General features: G+C 31.9%; 2 protein-coding genes across 2 annotated transcripts; both read right to left on the reverse strand.

Annotated features, from left to right (window-relative positions):
- Positions 1-435: 435 nt before the first annotated feature.
- Positions 436-6216, reverse strand: LOC132720481 (insoluble matrix shell protein 5-like). The gene is made up of 5 exons (XM_060704634.1): positions 6193-6216; positions 3172-3215; positions 1624-1748; positions 911-1066; positions 436-598 (listed from the first exon to the last, which is right to left on the reverse strand). The coding sequence occupies exons 1-5, from the start codon at positions 6193-6195 to the stop codon at positions 504-506; spliced, it is 423 nt and encodes a 140-aa protein (XP_060560617.1). The 5' UTR covers positions 6196-6216; the 3' UTR covers positions 436-503.
- A 1940-nt stretch (positions 6217-8156) lies between these two features.
- On the reverse strand, positions 8157-17085 carry LOC132720485 (chymotrypsin B-like). The gene is made up of 7 exons (XM_060704637.1): positions 16839-17085; positions 16378-16503; positions 12823-13033; positions 12503-12593; positions 11434-11605; positions 10366-10502; positions 8157-8449 (listed from the first exon to the last, which is right to left on the reverse strand). Exons 1-7 carry the CDS (start codon positions 17083-17085, stop codon positions 8276-8278), a joined length of 1158 nt encoding a protein of 385 aa, XP_060560620.1. The 3' UTR covers positions 8157-8275.
- Positions 17086-20189: the final 3104 nt, after the last annotated feature.

Raw genomic sequence — 20189 nt, forward strand, 5'->3', positions numbered from 1 at the left:
CTAAATGTATATGTGAAACACATAATTTAAATGTTGTTTGCTATCATTGTTATTATTATCGTTAAAATAAAGAGAAAACTGAATAAAAAATTGTTTACTGAAATGTGTTATTTTATGCAAAATTCCGGAATCCAAATAAAACATGCTTTGCTTTTATTTCTGACCGTATGTAAAAAGACAACAACATGGTTTATTTATATTTGTTACACTATATGTGGATAACGAATAATTTGTTTTTGTAAAGATTTAGCACCTTCCATAATTTTTTTTTAAAACTTGAGATATTGATAGACCTTAGTGAATGCAGCTTAGAAGTAATGGTCTAAGATAAAAGCAAAGTTTCTTCTTAGAAGTTTTTAGTTTTATATTTCTCACATTCCGTAAGGCAACCTGTCCTTGAAGACAACGTGTAAAAGTAGGCAAACAAAATATATACACAGTTTCATTTGTTTTGTTTATTTTTTCATATACAGATACAGCACAAATCATATAATCATAAATGACTATTTCTTAACATTTCCGTTATTGTTGGAGTTGAAATATCGATCAAGGTGGTCCCACGTTCTTGTGAATTCATAGGCTGTGATTTCACCATCCTCTGAAATAAAAACCCAGCAGCTGAAGTTAGTAAGTAAGATATGGAACATAAAATTATTTGCTTCCCCCGGTATATCATTAATGCATTTATAAATAGTTTGAACTATACACCAGTTAATGCTAATACAATGCTGTGCCAAAATCAGACTTAATAACTTGGCAACGGATTCATAGTAGAGGAAATTTCACTTAAAACAACTTTGTATGTACTACAATAATGACAATAGAAGGTCTTAGTCTTAGCAAGTTATTCCTGATGTCAAATTATATGCATCTCTTTGACAACCTACTCTTACAATTTAAATATTCTTACCGTTATTGTCGAAATAGTCAAAGGCCTTATTTCCTTCATCAAAATCTAATTTCCCGTCATTATTTTCATCACCGGCGTAAAAGAATGGCATGTAAGTTTTAGAGTTGTAAAATGTCCATTCTGTAGAGAATTCGTCAGGTGATAAACTGCCATCAGCTGGAATGATAAGATAACACCCCCGACTTGTGAGGCCTCAAATAAAAATGCCCTATTTAGACTCCAAACACTTGTTTTCGTTTAAGAAAAGGTGCCAGAGGGTGTTGATGTGCCCCCTTCTGCTTGGAGGTTTGAAGGGGTCAGCAAACATCCTCATCTCTAAGAAAATTTTGAACTTGTGAGGGCATTAAAATGGCCTCATATCTACCTAAAGTAACGTGTAACCAATACTGAAAAGCCTTTGATTCTATTTCAATCCATTGAGACGTTGCAGCACTTTGAAATCAGTTTTTGATGGAAAACTCAACGCAAAATAGTGATTTTTGGCAATTTGCAGATGTCCCTTCGTTGTCATGGTAACAGGAAATTTAAGATGTCGTTACAAATGCTATGGTCCAGTGAACATTTGTGCCGACTTTGAACAGTATTGAAATATTTTTCATAGTTTCATAGCAATTTGAACTTATAATAACAGGAGGATTTTCAATGAAAACAGCTATTTTTCACAAAATGCTCATGAAGAAATGGGTTAAAAAGTTTTAGCCGGGCACACTTACAGTTTTTGTCAGACATCCGGAACGTCATGTGACCTTCACCTCTTGATATTTTACCATTATTGTCTGTATCATACGCCTTGAACACCTTACTTGCTCTGTCCATGTTTGTTGGTTGACATATTGCGCTTTAAAGTTAATACATATTTTGTTATTTGTTTTTATTTTTTATTTATTTTTGTAAGATTGGCATTTAGACAAAATGTCGAAACTGTGTGATAATAAACTACATTAAAAAAACTTTATGCGTGTATTCAGATTTATTTATCCATCAATTTCTACATCAATATTGATAAGTATATTGGAATGTTGAAAGCGAAATATTTAAAAAGTGCAAAGGCATGTGAAATATAAATTTAAAACATTAAAAACATTTACATTTATCAATTCAAATTGTCTGTTGTCATTAGATCTGTTGAGTTTGCCATAATAGCATTGCAACCAAAGTACATTTATTATTTTCTTTCATTTGATACAAAAATAAAAATCGCTCTTCTAACAAGTAACAAAATACCATTTACATTAAATGAATGTAAAATAAAAAAAACTTAAAAGATATAAATATATCACCTTGTGAATGAGATACAAGAACATACGTTACTATATAATAAATATTTAATATGTCTTATGCAAGACGTGCAAAAATTCAACTTGGACATTTAATTAATTATTCGAAATGAATAATTTGAAGATTTACAGCAAACAGTCCAAGCATTTGACAGCAACGTTTATATAAATTACTCAAAGTAAATTGCATAGAAAGGTAGTGTATAATTAGTACTTTTAAAACGAAATGATTTTAGTCATAATTTTACATAAAAATAGAATTTTAAACTTTAAAAGAAAGAAAAGATCATGTTAGATTTTTATAACCTGAAGAAAGATTTTTAACACCTGAAGAAAGTAGCACTGAACATACAGTAATGTGAGGCCAAGGAAGCTAAACCTAAACAAAGTAGTATTTTGACTTCGATGCAAACAAAATATCCATGTACTGTTATTATATCAATTCCCAAACAGAGCAAAAGAAGTCGAATATCATGCATATGGCAAGGATTATTTTTACCACTGTAACAGGATACCAAAAGTACTTTTTGAGAGCTATAAATAGTAGCTTTTCAGAGGCATTATCGGCTTTTAACGACTTGGCGTTGAAACTGTTTTGTACTGACATGCATTTATTGCTCGGAATATTTTGAAGTATAATAACTCAAGTCAATAAAGACCAAAGTAATTTGAACTAAGCCATTTATAATTCATTATAAGGCAAGATAACAAATTATAACATATTCTTAAGATATAGATATAACGTCCAGAATTTGATGTTAATTAAGAATTGTAATAGCACTGATTAGAAATACAGAGAGAGGGTTTTTTGTGTGACAGTATCAAAATATAATGTCCAAACTGTTTGCCATATATTGTTATGTCTTGCCAATCATTTAACACAGTACATATTAACAGAACTAAATGTACAGTGACTAAAGTGTCTAGGTGTTTCAAATTACTTATATATTACGTATAATTTATTACAAAACGTGAACAACATACCTTGTGTATGCTATAAGCGAGATGACGATTGCTACTGAGAACAGCTGAAATTTAAAAATAACACAGACATTATAATGAAATTAAAAACATCAGTCTTATACTAATATAAATAAAACACTTAGATATATAGACTCTTATCAAAATATTAGTTTTGGAAAAGTCTTGTTGGTTCATTTATACGTTTTCTTATTGGCTGGATAACGAATGCCTATTCGATCGTAAATTTGCCAAAATTAACTCTTAGACCACTTTAGAAAATGATTATTTATAGTTATTTGCTTACAGAAAGAATATTGCTATTTGTAAAGAAGATGCATATAAATGTCCTAAAGCTGATGAACAAAAGTTAAACTCTCGATTTAATATTACCATTAATGCTCTTTTTTATTATTTAAAGTTCCATGCTTATGATTTAAGTACGATAAATAAACAAAAAACATCATTATCGCCCATGGTATTTAGAAATGATTCATTTGATTTAAACAAAAATTAAAGTTACAAAAAGCAAATGTATACTGTTTTTTTTTTTTTGCTTTTTTTTATAAGAAGTAAAACATCGTTTTTCTATTAATAGCTCGATCTATAATTAGGTGTACATTCAAATAAAAATGTTTATTTACATTTGCACTGTCGAGAGCATTCACCCTGTGCAGTGATTAATTGTTTTAATTGTTTAAAAAACGAAATATCCCTTTACTTCTATAACGAGAACTGTAAACACAAATCACACTTTCCATGAATTTATGCGAAATCTCGAATACAATACAATACAATACAGAACAGAACAGAACAGAACAGAACAAAACAAAACAATACAATACAATAGAATTTTTTGCTTTAAGCATCAACGTTTCTAGCAATATCAACAATACGCAAAAACAAAATGTTATCAATTTTGGGCTAGCGGAGGGATATTTATTATATAACCATATTTTGGTTTGTAACAAAATACGAAATGAGAGACACAGAAAATATATTAATTGCCTCGTCTTTAAGATGCAAAATATTTCAGTCTTAACAGGTAATTTGTTTGTGATGAAATACAAAACAAGAGAGATGAATACACTATTTTAGAGTAAATGTTAATTTACCTCCTCTATGAAATGCAAATTATATAAATCTTGATTTGATATTTCTTTGTGATGAAATACACAAAGAAAGCTTTAATACTTCTTCTTTTAAAGGCAAAGTATAAAAAAAATTTGATAAATTTTGAATCATTTTCTAATAGATAAGTTCATTACTTTACTTGCACTGTAGGTTTGGGTACTGTATTTATAAACTGATTTCACTCAATTATCTAAGTTTCTAACTCAAATTTTTGGAAACAAACATTATTTCACTCTTAGTGAACCTAAGCAAGGAAACATATATCAAGTTGTTTTTCAGAACATTTGGCTGAAAAAAACGAAAAAACATTGTTAATGCCAATATTTAAGTTTAGGTCTTATAAGCTGCTGAAACCATAGATTTCTCATAAACTAACTTGACAGCTTCAGCATACAGAAGGAAGGAGAGCACATTCCTTATGAGATTCAAACTTTCAACATCAACGGACAAAAATTAAATGCAAAACCTGAAAATCTTAAACTTTATTTAAAGCCACTTGAAGTATAAAAACATCTGTTAAATTTCCATTAATTAACAGCTTCAAGTAAACGACATTTATTATGTACATATTATATTTTTATTTTAATGCACTTTAACGTTTTCCTTCATATTCTCTGTCTTAACGTATCTGTCATTTTAACACTTTCATAGACAGTCACCCGCCAAGAAGACAATTTTTTTTATGTTAATGAATATAAACTATGGTACAGAGCGTTTTAAAGGGCGATTAAGTCACTATCACTTAAAGTTTGGCTCCAACATCAGGCTCTGTACGAATATTTGTAGGCAGTAATACCACTGTCGTCAATAAACACCGTTATGCTTTCTTCTTAATATGGTTTCTGGTCATTGTTCGTTTGGTTTAATTTGCTTTTTTCGGCTTTGTGCATGTTATTGGTAATAAAACTATTACTTAAAATAGAGAAAAACGGAATCCCCAAACCGGCAAAATTGAAAATGTTGCAGGCTCGGTCTGAATAAGCCTGTTCATGGACAGTAGTGGTGATTACAAAACCGCCCACGCCCAACCCCTAGCACCGGCTTAAGCAGAATTCAATATTAACATGACCTGGTAAAATTTTGAATTTTGAAGTCGTATACCGGTGACCAGTTATGCAACAATTGCTCCGGAGTTTTGTACTAGTAAAGTATACAGAAAATATTCCGCAATTTTTTTTTCAAACCTCTCCACATACTACACTTAAAGTAAATAATGTCAACACAATTGTCACAGAAATGTCCCGCATAAATAGCACTAAAAGTCCGTTAAAAACTAACACTGTCTCGATACTTCTTTTACGTATGTAAAGAGTAAAATAATACTTCGTGGAAGAAAAGAACTATGAGCAAATATGTCTTTTGTCTCACAAGATGCCAAAAGAAAATTTACATCAAACAGTCATTTTACTTCAAAGGTACTGTTACTAGCTCCTTACGCACTTGAAATTTACATCTTGGCCGAGCCACTCTTATAATTTTTAATTCTTAACTTTATTAAACTTTTTTATTCTTATAGAAATCTATGTCACTTTTTCATGTGTAAATAAAGCAATTATATATATAAATGTAAACTGTAATTAAACTTTCATTATAGCATTACATGTTATAATAATCAAAATCAATATTAACTATAATTATATTAATCAATATCATTTCCATAATTTAGATCAATTAATTACACATTTAAAGCAATATTTACCATATTTGAATCAATATTTTTCCATATCTAAATCAATATTTACCATATCTAAATCAATATTTACCATATCTAAATCAATATTAACCATATTTAAATCAATATTTACCATATTTAAATCAATATCTACCACAATAAAATCAATATTTACCATATTTAAATCAATATTTACCATATTTAAATCAATATCTACCATATCTAAATCAATATTTTCCCATATTTAAATCAATATTTTCCCATATTTAAATCAATATTTACCATATTTAAAAATGTATCTCAGATTCAGTCGCTTAAAACAAGTCACAGCGTATTTAAAAGAAATTTGTTTTGTATCAAGCTTTATATATCGCCCGTCAACATTTAAAAAAAAAACTGTTGTCATAATTGTCAAAACTTTCAACATGTAACTATTTATTGCATTAAGTTTAAGGTATTCTGTGCGCCTTGATGTGAAAATAACTGGTTGCTCTTTATGTCATATTTGTGTTAATATACAATTATTTTACTTTTTTTCTTATTTTTTTTCCCCTCTTTAGTAAGAGATATGGTGTGAAAACTTGTCAGTCAGGTCTGTTATACTGGCACAATAAAACATCGTACATTAGGCCTCAGATATAGTGGTAAAGAAATGGCAAGCATGTGTTTTATAATGTTTTGATAATAGATTTAGAGCATATAAAGTGATTATCCATATGAAAAAGTGGTACAAAATGTGAACTTATTTGACAGTAGCAAACTATAAACAAAGCTACTCCCGTACAAAATACTAAACTACTATAACTTTAATAATAGAAAATAAGCAAAAACAGAAAAGGATGTTTCAAGTAAATTTTCAATAAGTTAATTTTGTTCGAAGGTATAACACGACACTGAACAGAAAAAAAACCCACAAAAACCGTTTGAGAAATAAAATAGAAACATTTTTGGACCTTGACGTGCCTTTAAGAAGGCACTGGTAAATTATTGCTGTGTTTCATTAATTTTTGTCCGTAAACTGTCTTTCCGAGCATAAAATGAGACTGATACATTTCCTCTTTTATAAAATTGTTTACATCTTTCTGTGCATGTTATACTTTAAATACCTTTTCTTTAATGAATCAACCCAGTTTTCTCTGTTGAATATTGTTTTGTTTCCTTTAAAGCTATTTCGTCTAACAACTGCTGAACTCGCTAATTTTTTTTCAATAAGTTTAGCTCGACGCTTTTTTTGCATGTAAAACTGACACTTTTTATTAGGCTTAAGGTATAACGCGACACTTTGCGAACTTTCGAGTAGCGTCTTGAAAATTGGCATGCAAAATATTGACCATATTTCTGATTGGATTTCGTTGATTTTTTTTTCAATAGTTTAAGCCAATTTTTGTACACATGACGTCAAAGTTGACCATCAAAGCCCGTTTATAAACATGACGTCGTTGCGTATCCTTGGCAACTGTTACGGGTATTTCAGAATGATTCTTCTATCACGGTGGTAACAACACATTTCTTATAAATTATACATCTAACATCACATTCTGCTGTTGCCGATATTTTTTGTACCTTCTTTCGTCTATTTTGTGAAATAACGTTTTTATGTAATATATCATCGTGCAATGGTAAGAAATGTGCTTATTTGTTTTGTTGCATTGTCGCTAAATAATAATACCATAATACAATCATGGTGTAAATCAATACTGAACTGCATAACTACACATTTAAGATATAACTCAAATTCTTTAACAGCTACATTTGCCCTGCTTTTCCCTACTTTGGATTTAAAAAAATCCATTCGACAACTCCAACGTCAGAAACAAAGATTTAGACTATCAACAGTATAGAACCTGGCCAGACAGCACGGATCGATCTGCAGGCTAGCCCGACTCTATATTGTTGGTAAAAGTTAATCGCTTTCGGATAATAGAATGATTTACTCATAAAAGGAAGAAACATCATTGAAATATCACTGTACATAAAATATTTCATTAACATGCCTGTTTTGATTGGCCTCCTATTAAACTTCAAACCACAAAAGTAGAAAATTTTGATATAATGTAGTGTGTGCAAAGTGTTTCTCAAATTTCTTATTTAAGAGTCTATTAAAATGCAACGCCTCAAATTTAAAAAATGTACTAATAGTTTTGGAAATGTAGCAATATTTACCATCCAATATATATTGTAAGCTGTATGCAAAAAAAATGCCATAGTCTGGTATATAATGAACATATTTCAACTTCGATATTAAAGAAAATCTCAACACGGGGTCTAGTTATTTTTAATGAAGAGTTGTAGCCAGTTAAGATACAAGAAAATGTCCATCATTTACAAGTTTTTCCTCATTGTAGCTAGGATCCACTGTCGGTACTGGGACACCCTGGTGTACACATTTGGTAAACCCTCTGACTGACAGCCACTTGCACCCCAAGATGTCACTCCGGCAAGTTCCCAGGCCTGTTCTCCCTGTCGGCGACAAGATAACGGACCACCCGAATCTCCCTGAAAATAACATGATCTGCACTAGTGAAAGCTGCATGGAAACTTTCGTGTATTGTCCAGACCTGGGGTAATCATTAATTGTAATCTTTGATTTTTTAATCGATTACATGACACTGTTATCATTACGTAATTGATTACCTTGCCAAAAATTGATTAATTTAATTGTAATAAATCAATTACAGCTAAAACTCAGCCAGTTATTATGATTAAAATTTGATTGACATTGATGATACATTTATCTTTTGTTTTACATTTATACAGTAAAATCCCTTTATAGAGACTATCATCTGGGCTGGACCAAAGTGGTCTAAATTGTGTTAGTGTGGGGGGGGGGGCTGAATTGTTCTTATCATTGCTTGCATACACGTTATGACTATGGTCTTTTTTAGTCATTATGTATGAAACAGTACATGTATGTATATTAAGCTACAAATATAATATAAAATACTCTATAAAAGTATGCTTTGATATTTGATGAGAGAAAACATATTTCTGAATAAATTTAACATTAAATTTCTTTTTGGTCAGATTTCAAAATTAATTATTATATGATGTACATAAATCACCAATCAAATAAAAATTAATTCTTACAAGTTTCCAAGTTTATTTGATTATCTCAGTATGCATACAAAGACATAAACACGAGATAAACACATTGCTAAACCACGATCGACTATAGACTGGCTCTTAGGCACTTTATTTATTAGGTAAATAAAATTAGAAAATGATAAAAAGAATATGATATTCAAACATGGCACTATCACTTCACTAAAAACTTTTATTTTAATTCTTTAAAGCTCGCTGACATGTTGCACATCAGAAAAGCTATTTTATTAAACAGTGTGGTTTTGTTAAAACAAAAAGAAATACACAATAGCAAGTTAAAATTTTTTCCCATATAACAATAAGCTATAAAATTGTTTAGCTCATCATTTCTTTCATATCAGACTGGCGTTTCCGTTAGTTTTACCCATGCCGGCAATTTCAACTGGAATGGGGGGGGGGGGGTTCCAGATGAGTCGCGTGCTGTACGATGGCACGATAAAGATGACGTCATTTTACTGTTTTGAATGATTTTGTAATTCATACGCTGTTGATGAAAGTAGTTACGGTTGTAATGATATAAATTTTCATTGAAAGTAAAGATAAAGAATTAAAAATATAATGGAATGTGGTAGAATATGCAAGAAAAAATATCTGACATATGTTTGCGGTTTCGGATCGGAATATACACCCCTCGGTCACCCGCCCATGGGCGGTAACTCGGCCAGCCTCGTTACTGCCCAATGGGTGGATCACCTCGGCACGGATATTCCGATCCGAACTGTAAAATATGACAGATATTATAATTCATATTACATTTGTTTATGCGAGGTCATTAAACTTATGAATCTTTTACTTAAATGTGTTTGAAAATCTTTCCATCTAGTGTTATATAATGTAAAAATAATTAAAACCTGACTGTTTTACTAAGTATGAAATACACTTTTTTACTTGAGAACTTGTTATTATTTTAACGTTAATCCTTGATAAAAATTTAAATTTGATTTATTAGTTATGTCATGGAGCTTAATACTGTATGTATATATGTGGTTATGTAAGATTCATATTCAAGCAAATGAAACAATCATATATTTGTTTTTGGTTTAAATATATCTATTCCCAAAAGTATATTATTATAATGTACATATATAAATCAACAAACAAAATATCTAACAAAATGGAAATAGATGAGATCGAAAGACGAGTTTCCTAATAATGATATTTGTCATCAACATGTGTTTTTTTTTAAATTGATTAATTTTAAGCATTTAACTAATTGTGTAAAAAGTAGATATATAAGCAAACTTATTTCAATGATTTCAAGACGATATGTTGATACAAAATAAAATAATGATTAAAACAAGAGCACTTACGTTACATGCACCGGACAGACCGTCCCCGACACATATGTTCGTTTTTAGGATGTAATTTTCGCCCCATTTACTAGCACATGATTCATTGTCAACTATAGATATCTGTAGTTCATTCAACTTACTCTCATCGCCAGTGTCTGGAAAAATCAATCAAGTATACATTTTATTAAGTGATGTTATCACATGAAACATAACGTTTTGTCTGTACTCCACAACCTGCTGGAACCAAAAGTGAATAGACATTTTCACAGTACGATTTTTCCATAGCAATGGTATTGCATTTCGCGCATGTGCATTCTGCGTAGGGCAAAAGCGCAATGACAGAAATTCAGGTCAATTATATGATGAAAGACAGAATATGTCGATGTCAGTGAAAAACTAATAAATAAAACAGTTGTTATTGTTGCTGTTTTGCTTACAATTAACAATGAAATATCGAATGCAATGGTTAATTAATTTTAATAATGTCTGTATATAAAATGCAGTTTTAGTGAATACATTGTAACATTTGAATATTTAAATATCAAATGAAATAGCATACTTATATCAAGGTATTTCATTAATTTGCCTTCATGACTGGTTGGTTTTAAAGTTACTTGTACTCATATAGTTATATTCAAGATTATTATACTGTACGTTACTAACCCTTTACTGCGAGAGCATTTGGTGAAAAATGGCTGTTTCATTGAAAGGTCTCCCTTTACAAGTTCAAATTCCTAAAAAAAACTATAAAATACTTAACAAACTTGGCACAAATGTTGACTGTACCATTGCCTTTGTAACGACATGCTCAGTCTTAAATTTTCTGTTACCATGGCAACAAGAAGATATCTCAAAATTGCCAAAAATCACTATTTTTGCGTTGATGTTTTCCATCAAAATTGATTTCAAAGTGCTGCAACTTTCCGAATGGACGTATTAAGATAGAGTCAAATATATTTATATTTGTAAAACTTAAGCATACTGTTCAAAATTTAAAGCAGGGAAGACTCATAACACAAATTAATCATGTCACGTGCTCGAAACAATACCAGTTTTACTTAAAATAAGATATTTAACAAGAAGCACCTTTCGTGTCTCCCCATCCGGTGATCCAACAGTCGTCCGTACCTGTATCGAAAGTAGTTCCATTTTCTGGCAGGCATGCTGGATGAATGTTGTCATTTAATGCAACTGGTGTTTTCAGCTTTAACAAGGCTATATCATTTGGATAGGGCGCGCTGTTTTCATAATTTTGATGCTGAAAATAACAGTTTGATGTGAAAACAGCGGCAAATTCTTCCTTACAAGAACATTTGTAGTTTTACACGTGAGCCGTGTCACGACAAAACCAACATAGTGCGTTTGCCAGCAGCATGGATCCAGACCAGCCTGGACATCCGCGAAGTCTGATCAGGATCCATGCTGTTCGCTGTCAGTTTTTCCACTTGTATTAAGGTTGGTAAGCGAACAGCATGGATCCTGATCAGACTGCGCGTATGCGTAGGCTGGTCTGGATCCAAGCTGGTCGCAAACGCACTACGTTGGTTTTGTCGTTACGCGGCTCAAATATTATTAATCAGCTGTCTTAATAGTGAAAAACTGGGCGGATGAAAATTTTCACTTTAAGGAAGATTTTTAAATGTATTAACTTGTAAGAGACACAGTTATCAAGATATAAACATCTCATATGATTATTTACAAAACAAAATTTAATATTGATATTAAAAATAAAAAGTGCTTTCAAACAAATTGACATGCTTATTCTATAATTCAGTAAATAGGAGACTTTTTACAGTTGCAATATACTAGTAGCCGGCATATTTTACGGAAATAGGAACCAAATAATACCAGATCAAGTTTTGTTTTTTTTAAACTTCCATTGCAAAAGCTTTTAGGTCAAGAGTAAAATTTGAATAACATAATTGCAAAGTATCATATCATCCTGTCATGATTATGACCCGTGTATTTTTCTAGTTTTGATAGTTTTTATTTCCGACTAACAAATCTGCTTTTTCAGGGAAGATAAACCTTCTTAAAAATAGATAAATATGCCTCTTTAAAGTTTAATTCACGCGTCGTCTATATAAATAAATACAATACATTTGTATTTCAATACAATATTTTTGATTCAAAACGTATATAGAATATTACTTACACTGAAAACAGTGGCAGATGAAGTTATCTCCCGGCCATTTTCTGTAGATCTATCATGCTCTCCGAGAACTACTCTAGCCACTGTAGAATCTCTTAGAAATAATTTTAATAATATATTTTCAAACAACGAAAAGGCAATCAAAAATGAGTATCATCAGTTGTTTTATGTTTTCATCTAGTGCAAAATTTAAGACGTTATGTATTTATTAGATTATACAATTTATCTGAATTTATTCACTTGGCTCCGATCTTATTAAATATATTAAATCTGGGGGTTTAGATCTGATTTTGTGAGAATGTAAACAGAAATCAGTGGCATACCCGACTAAACAATGTGCCGCTGTGACTACCCATTGATCGCTGATAAGTGTGCCACCACAAAAGTGGAAATTGTTATCATTGAGCTGAAGGGAAACCTGCCATGGCCATGAGTGTGCCTTTGTTTCAGCTCCGCCTACAATCCTAGAAATTCCGCGCACGCTCTGCCGTCTTAGACGTCGACTCAAAGCTTGGTCCCCACAAGTTGACGGCACTGTGTGGTGTGTGTTAATTTAAAGTTAATTTATTTTGGCGTATAACGTAATTTCTAAATAAGGAATCCCGCATGCTTTTCTTTATAATGCATACCTTCTTCCTATTTTTGATAAATTTTGTAATATATGGGGGAAAGAAAACAAAAATTATATAGACCGAATATACAAATTACGAACTCGAATGTGCAAAATTATTCTAGACCTACCAATGAGAAAACGATTAGCAAATTTATACAAAATATCAAAAATGTTGCCTTTCAAGAAAAGATGTATTTTTCACACCGGTGTCCCAACTACATAAAGCACTGAATGATATGTCCCTTCAATATATCCGAGACTTACTTACCATATCTAATAAACAAAAGTATAATCTAAGATCGATACCTCACGGAAATTTAATTTCGTCTTACAAACCACGTAGTAATTAGTTTAATGACACATTCCAATTTAATGACATGGGTATTTGGAATTCTGGAATTCCATACCCCTGACTATTAGAAGGAAAACAAAATTGTCAATATCTAAAAATAGTTTCAAAAAATACTTATTTAATCAACTTTAGCTTTAACTTAAGTGTATTTTATATATACATGTACAAGATACGCTCTTTATATTCATATATTTATTTTCATTATTATCTGTATTTCTTACTTTAATATGTTTTCTGATAATGGAGTCTGTGCTAGTTTTTATTTTTTGACTGCTAACTTTGTTACTTTTACTTTGTAAATTGCAGATTGAAATGATGCACTGAAAAATGATAGTTATTGATAAAATGAATTATATGAATGTTCAGTATAATTATGTGTTAAGATATATGTTAAAACTGTGATTACCGTTAAATCATTTCTTTGACATGTTATATTTTTTCGATTGATAAGAGTTTTTTTTATACCCCGCCGAAAAGGCGGGGGTATATAGAAATAGTCTCTGTTCGTCCGTCCGTCCGTCCGACATTTTTGTCCGGAGCATATCTCAGAAAGTATTTGAGGCATGAACTTGGAACTTCATAGATGGATAGATCATATTAAGGAGGAGTGCAGTGCACAAGAATGATAACTCTACCCTGCATAATTTATGAGTTATTGCCCTTTGTTATTTTTCAAACTTAATTTTTGTCTAGCGCATAACTCAAAAAGCCTTTGAGATATCAAAATGAAACTTCATAGATGGAAAGATCTCACTCAGGAGGTGTGCAGTGCACAAAAATGATAACTCTACCCTTCATAATTTTTTAGTTATTGCCCTTTGTTATTTTTTTCATACTTAATTTTTCACCTGAGTGGAGCATAACTTAAAAGTCTTTGAGATGTCAACATGAAACTTCATAGGTGAATAGATCTTATTGAGGAGGAATGCTGTGCGCAAGAAAATAAACTCTTCCCTTTATAATTTTTAAGTTATTGCCGTTTGTTATTTTTCATACTTTTGTCCGGAGCTTATCTTAAAAAGTGTTAGAGATATCAACTTGAAACTTCTTAGATGGATAGATCTCATTGAGGAGGAGGACAGCACACAAGAATGATAGCATATCCTGCATTATTTTCCAGTTATTGCCCTTTGTTATTTTCAGCCATCAGTATTGACATAGGTTTCAAATCTGTTATCACTTCGGCATCTGTTTTCATTACCAAAATACCTCTTAATATTGAATTATTCTGCTCTACGACATATATATTCTTCCAATGAGCAAACACTTTCGGCGGGGATGGCCATGTCAACATGGCTATTGTTGTAATTGTAAATAAGGTGTTACAATCTGTATATGACTTACCTTGTGTAAAGTTTTGTAAATAAAGTTATTTTATTATTATTATTGAAATGACCAAGTATAAGCGGATCATGATTTCCTTGCTGACTATTAGTTATACAAGTTGCTGAGGTATATACGGAAGAATATAGCCTGAATGAGATAAATATGACCGAGGGTTATATTCTCCCGTATATCACGTCAGTACTTGTATACATAACGAATTTAAAATGACGCAAATTGTTAATGACGACAAGTTCATAAGAAAACAAAGCAACTTTAGACTGTTTGTCAAAGAACACGTCTATAATCCATCCAGTAACGCCGGAATGTGAAATAACAACACCGATTCCTGCAATAGCAGAATTGTGCAATAAATGGTGGGATACCTGACAGGATTTCCCCAACGCGGTAAGAAAACTGGCCAGTATTATTTTTTATTTAAGCGGAACTGAAAAAAAACCCAATAGCGCATACGGCTGAGATGAAGACATAAAATCAAAGATTATTTTACTTTTCAAGATCATTCGTGAAAATGATGGCTTGACGCCACCGTTTTTGAGGCGAGATTTTGGTTTTTGTTTTTAAGTACAACAATGAATATTATCAGTATAAATTCGATTTCGCCAGTCCAAGTGACATAAACTTAGCGTCTTATGATGATAGAAAATTGAAAAATAAAACTGATAAAATGTGAATTCATGCCGTTTTTTATGAGGTAACGAAGCTTTAAAATTCACGAAACATCGGCGTTCCCCTAAATAAAAACGACAAAAATCCCATGTCACCAGTTTTATTTTCCCACCAAAATTTTTAAAGTAATTGCCCACTTGCCTATCTAAAATCAAAAATTATAGGGTTTATAAGAAAGGGCATTAATGTTTTAAATCAGAGTGAAAAAAAGGGCCAAAAACCCCCTCGCTAAAACGTAGTAAAGATGTTTTTAAAAAAGGGAAAACAATTTGGGTGGAAATAATCTTAAAGGGGATAAAAGAGTAATGTCTTTGCAGTCGTATGCAGCTTTTTCTTTTTTTTCATTTACGATTAAAAAAAAAAAATTAAAATTTTGGCCATTTTAAATTTGACTGCGTTGGAAATCCCTTTCAGGTAGCCCCATTTATTGCACATTTCTGCGTTACTTATTGGCAAAAAGAATGTGCGTTTTTTCACATTCCGGCGTTACTGGATATACAAGCGAAGAAGCGGCGGGGAAAAAGACGCACCTAATCAACGGCTACGCTAAGCTGTGCAATAAAAAAGTAATTCCAAGTATAAAGTCATGTGAACTTTTTTTTAAAAATAACATGAATAATGTCATTTAAATCGAAAGTTTGTCATAAATATATTTTTAGTTTTACCCGTCTGAAATGTAAAATACATTTTTTGTGAGTCATTCGGTTCTTCACGGGTCTATACGGCCTACTACAAGGTCTTTTAAGCCAATCAGAATTTTGAGAAATTTATTTGCATTATTATAATGGTATCTATGTGCAATTGCCGATGAAATTAAGTGCCTCTATCGATGATAATTTTTTCTAACGGGAAACTCGGATATCAAAGAATTACAAAACAAATAATGAAATAAAAACTAACAGACATTCGGCAAACAGCAGACGAAGTTTTCTTCCGCCACAGGGATACTTGCCCTCGCTCCCATCACAATTTTGCACCAGTGCCGTCTAGAAAACACGTTGCCACCGTTCCCTTCACACGAGGAGTCTGGAATAAAAAAATCAGTCGAAGAGACATAAACCCCAAAAAATTGTTTGAGTGTTTTTTTTGTTAGAATGTTAATATTGTACAATTATGTACAACTTTCACTAGAAGATTTGTGTATAAACGACGACTATTTATAGTGAAAAATGCAGACCCGAATAAATAGGGAAAAAAAATACATAGTACGTTGTGATAAAACACATGTAGCAAGTTGATAAATTTATATTAATTGTATGAGAATGTTATAAATGTAAAATACCTGAACGATAGGTGCTGTTGCTGTACTCGACACTCCCCAACCTGGATTCATCGTCGGAAACATCCTCCACCAGACCCACCGTCTTTTCCCAACCAGGCGTTAGCATCCCGCCCCATCTCCATCGGGGGTTCATCGTCGTGGAAACCATCCAGCACCTCCCCCACCGCCGCTAGGAGGACCTGTAGGACTCCAACCTCCATCTGTCCCCCACCCACAGATTTTCTCAATAAACTGATAAAGCAACAAAATTGTAAAAACATCTTCGACAAGTGTATGGGATAATGCGTTTTCAAGCCATTTATATGGTACCGAACTGGATCTGACATATTTACTGCTGGGAATAAACTTCAGCCATAAAGTAACTTAACACATGTCGTCCAGTTTTCAAAGACTAATAATTTATAAAGTACTTTTAATATAACCACAAAACAAGGGAGAAAGGTTATTGACCATCTTTGTTGGCACGGTAAGGTCATGCCCGACACTATATTTCAAGGAGGTAGATTTATAACCATGGGAAACTTGCAGAATGTTTAAAATAGACACAAACACAGAAATTTGTACAGGACGATTTGATAATTATCTTTAACATACTACATTGACGAAAATATATGCGAATAGTTGTTCCATAATTAACCGAAGAAAGTGTAATGCATAAAAACCATTACCCTTCCACTGACGTTACTAGTATATGAGTTATGGTTGAAAAATGGTTAACATACATACATGAACAAACAGTCGAACACAATTCAAACAAGAGCCCTGCTAGGCGGAGCATTATATCCCGAAAGTGTTTTTTTTTTCTTAGTAAGGATAACGCATTTGTAAGACTAAAGTTTTACATCCTTCAAATAGCAATCCTCCTGTGAAGTTTGAATATTGTTGGCCAAATGGAACTTAAGTTATGCTCTGGAAATTGTTTTCAGTTTTGAGGTAATAGGGACCTTGAACTTTGACCTTGTTACCCCAAAATCAATAGGGGTGTTCTACCCAATATGGACAATCATCCTATGAAGTTTGAATACTGTGGGCCAATTTGAAATTAAATTATTTTCTTAACACTGTTTTCAGTTTTAAAGTAAAAGTGACCTTGACCTTTGACCTTGTGACCCCAAAATTAATAGAGGTCTTTTACCTAATATGGACAATCATCCTATGAAGTTTAAATATACTGTGGGTCAAATAGACTTTAAGTTATGCTCCGGAAACTGTTTTCAGTTTTAAGGTAATAGTGACCTTTACCTTTGTCCTTGTGACCCCTAAATCAATATGGGTCTTTTACCTAATATGGACAATTATACTATGAAGTTTGAGTATTATGGACCTAATGGAATTTAAGTTATGCTCCGGAAACTGTTTTCAGTTTTAAAATAATAATGACCTTGACCTTTGACACTGTGACCCCAAAATCATTAGGGGTCTTCTACCCAATATGGACAATCATCTCATGAAGTTTGAACACTGTGGGCCAAACGGAACTTAAGGTCGTTGACTTCAAACAACTTGCCCTTCACCGCTGTGGATTCGAATCCCGCAAGGGAATTTGGATTTTTTTTATTTCATTTCATATTCAGCTAGCTAACAGAACGTCGGTTGTTCCACTCAGGTGCCTGTTAGTGCCTGATATAATGCACGGAGGAGTACCCGAAATATTCCTCCACAATAAAGCTGGAAAGTCGTCATGTATGTGAATTGTTGAGGCATGGTGCTTGTCTCATAAAATAAATTATTGGAATCTTTTTTAGTTTTACAAACTTTTCTTGACATGCAAGTAGATGTAGCTTAGAGAATATATTGTTTGTTATATCGTCGTATATATTATTACCATTGCGGCAACTTACAGTACACTTTAATCATCAATCATTGTCCGGGATGAAGCTTATATAAATTCGTTTCTATAAATATTTAGACAAATACATAAACAAAATTTTACATTTCCTGTCTTAAACTGGCGGACAATGCATTCAATTTATCATGCATAATATATGCATCTTAAAAATCCATTATTTACTTTAATATGTGTCGTTAATAACCAGAAAAGCCTGTGAGCAGCTGGTTTTAATAAACTTAGTTCATAACTGGTGAATATTTCAATCTCTCGCAAACAACATACCGTTCTAATTCGACAAGTCACAGATGCATATTGAAATACTCCAACATTTAGAGTGTTTTGTAGAGAATATATGAGCCGCGTCACGACAAAACCAACATAGTGCGTTTGCGACCAGCATGGATCCAGACCAGCCTGCGCATCCGCGCAGTCTGATCAGGATCCATACTGTTCGCTGTCAGTTTCTCCACTTTTTATAGAGTTGGTTAGCGAACAGCAGGCTGGTCTGGATCCATGCTGGTCGCAAACCCACTATTTTTGTTTTGTCGTGACGCAGCTCATATCATGTTTATAATTCATTTTCATCGTTAAATAAAATAATACTGTAGGAAAAACAGAAATAGCATGGTTATAGTAAGAACTTGAAGTATCTTTCAAAAAGATACTCGGCCGATGTAAACCTGTTTAACTTTTTATGGTATTTCTAAGTTTTCGATACATATCTACTTATTTGACAGAATAAACAAAGGGGTAGGCAATTATATTTATAAAAACTTGATTAATATGCAAATTTATAGGCAAATTATAAACATGATACCAATTGAACACAACAATGACCATATAATATATTGGACACTTACTTGAGTGTTCTTCGATATTTTCATGTTAAACTTAATACAGGATCGTGAACGTTAATTGGTGGTCTAGTAATTTTGGATAAAATCTATATCTCAGTATAAAGTTCCTGTGTAAAATAAACTCAGAAGGTTCTAATGTAAACTGTTCAAAAGAAAATGTAATGAGATATGACCTAAACGCAGTGTAAAATGTTTTGTAGGAGGAAGTATATGTTTAAGGTAGAACAACCCTAATGGGCACTATAAGGGAAATGGAAAATTTACAAAAATAGACAGGTATAGCCTTTAATCCACCTGTATGCAAAATTTTTAAAAAAAATTTTCCCTTGGTTTATGAGTTATGGACATTTTTATGAACTAAAAATTTGCCATTAGAAGGGGTTTTTCAAAATGAGGGAACTCGAAATAAATTATTTAAAAATCATTATGAAAATGTTTTTTTATTGCTCATTGGTAAAAAAAAAAATAAAACATTCAGGAAAAAAATTAAAAAGAGGGAAAATTTTTGTTTCTAAAAGAACTGTTTTTTATTTATAAAAATTAAAACCCCACCCCCCCCACTTTTAAAAACTTATTTGACCATTTCCCTATGTAAAAAGCCCCGTTAAAAAAACCCCGAAATTTTCCATAATGAGGGGCATTTTCAAAGTTTTCCTAAAATTTTTTTAATGTACATAGGTTGGGCTTGCAAAATATAAATACTTTACCGTGTGTTTTCTTTTTTAAAATTTAAAATATCGGT

This window comes from Ruditapes philippinarum, unplaced genomic scaffold (genome assembly GCF_026571515.1).
Source record: "Ruditapes philippinarum isolate M1 unplaced genomic scaffold, ASM2657151v2 ctg3408_1_1_1_1, whole genome shotgun sequence".
Taxonomy (NCBI): domain Eukaryota; kingdom Metazoa; phylum Mollusca; class Bivalvia; order Venerida; family Veneridae; genus Ruditapes; species Ruditapes philippinarum.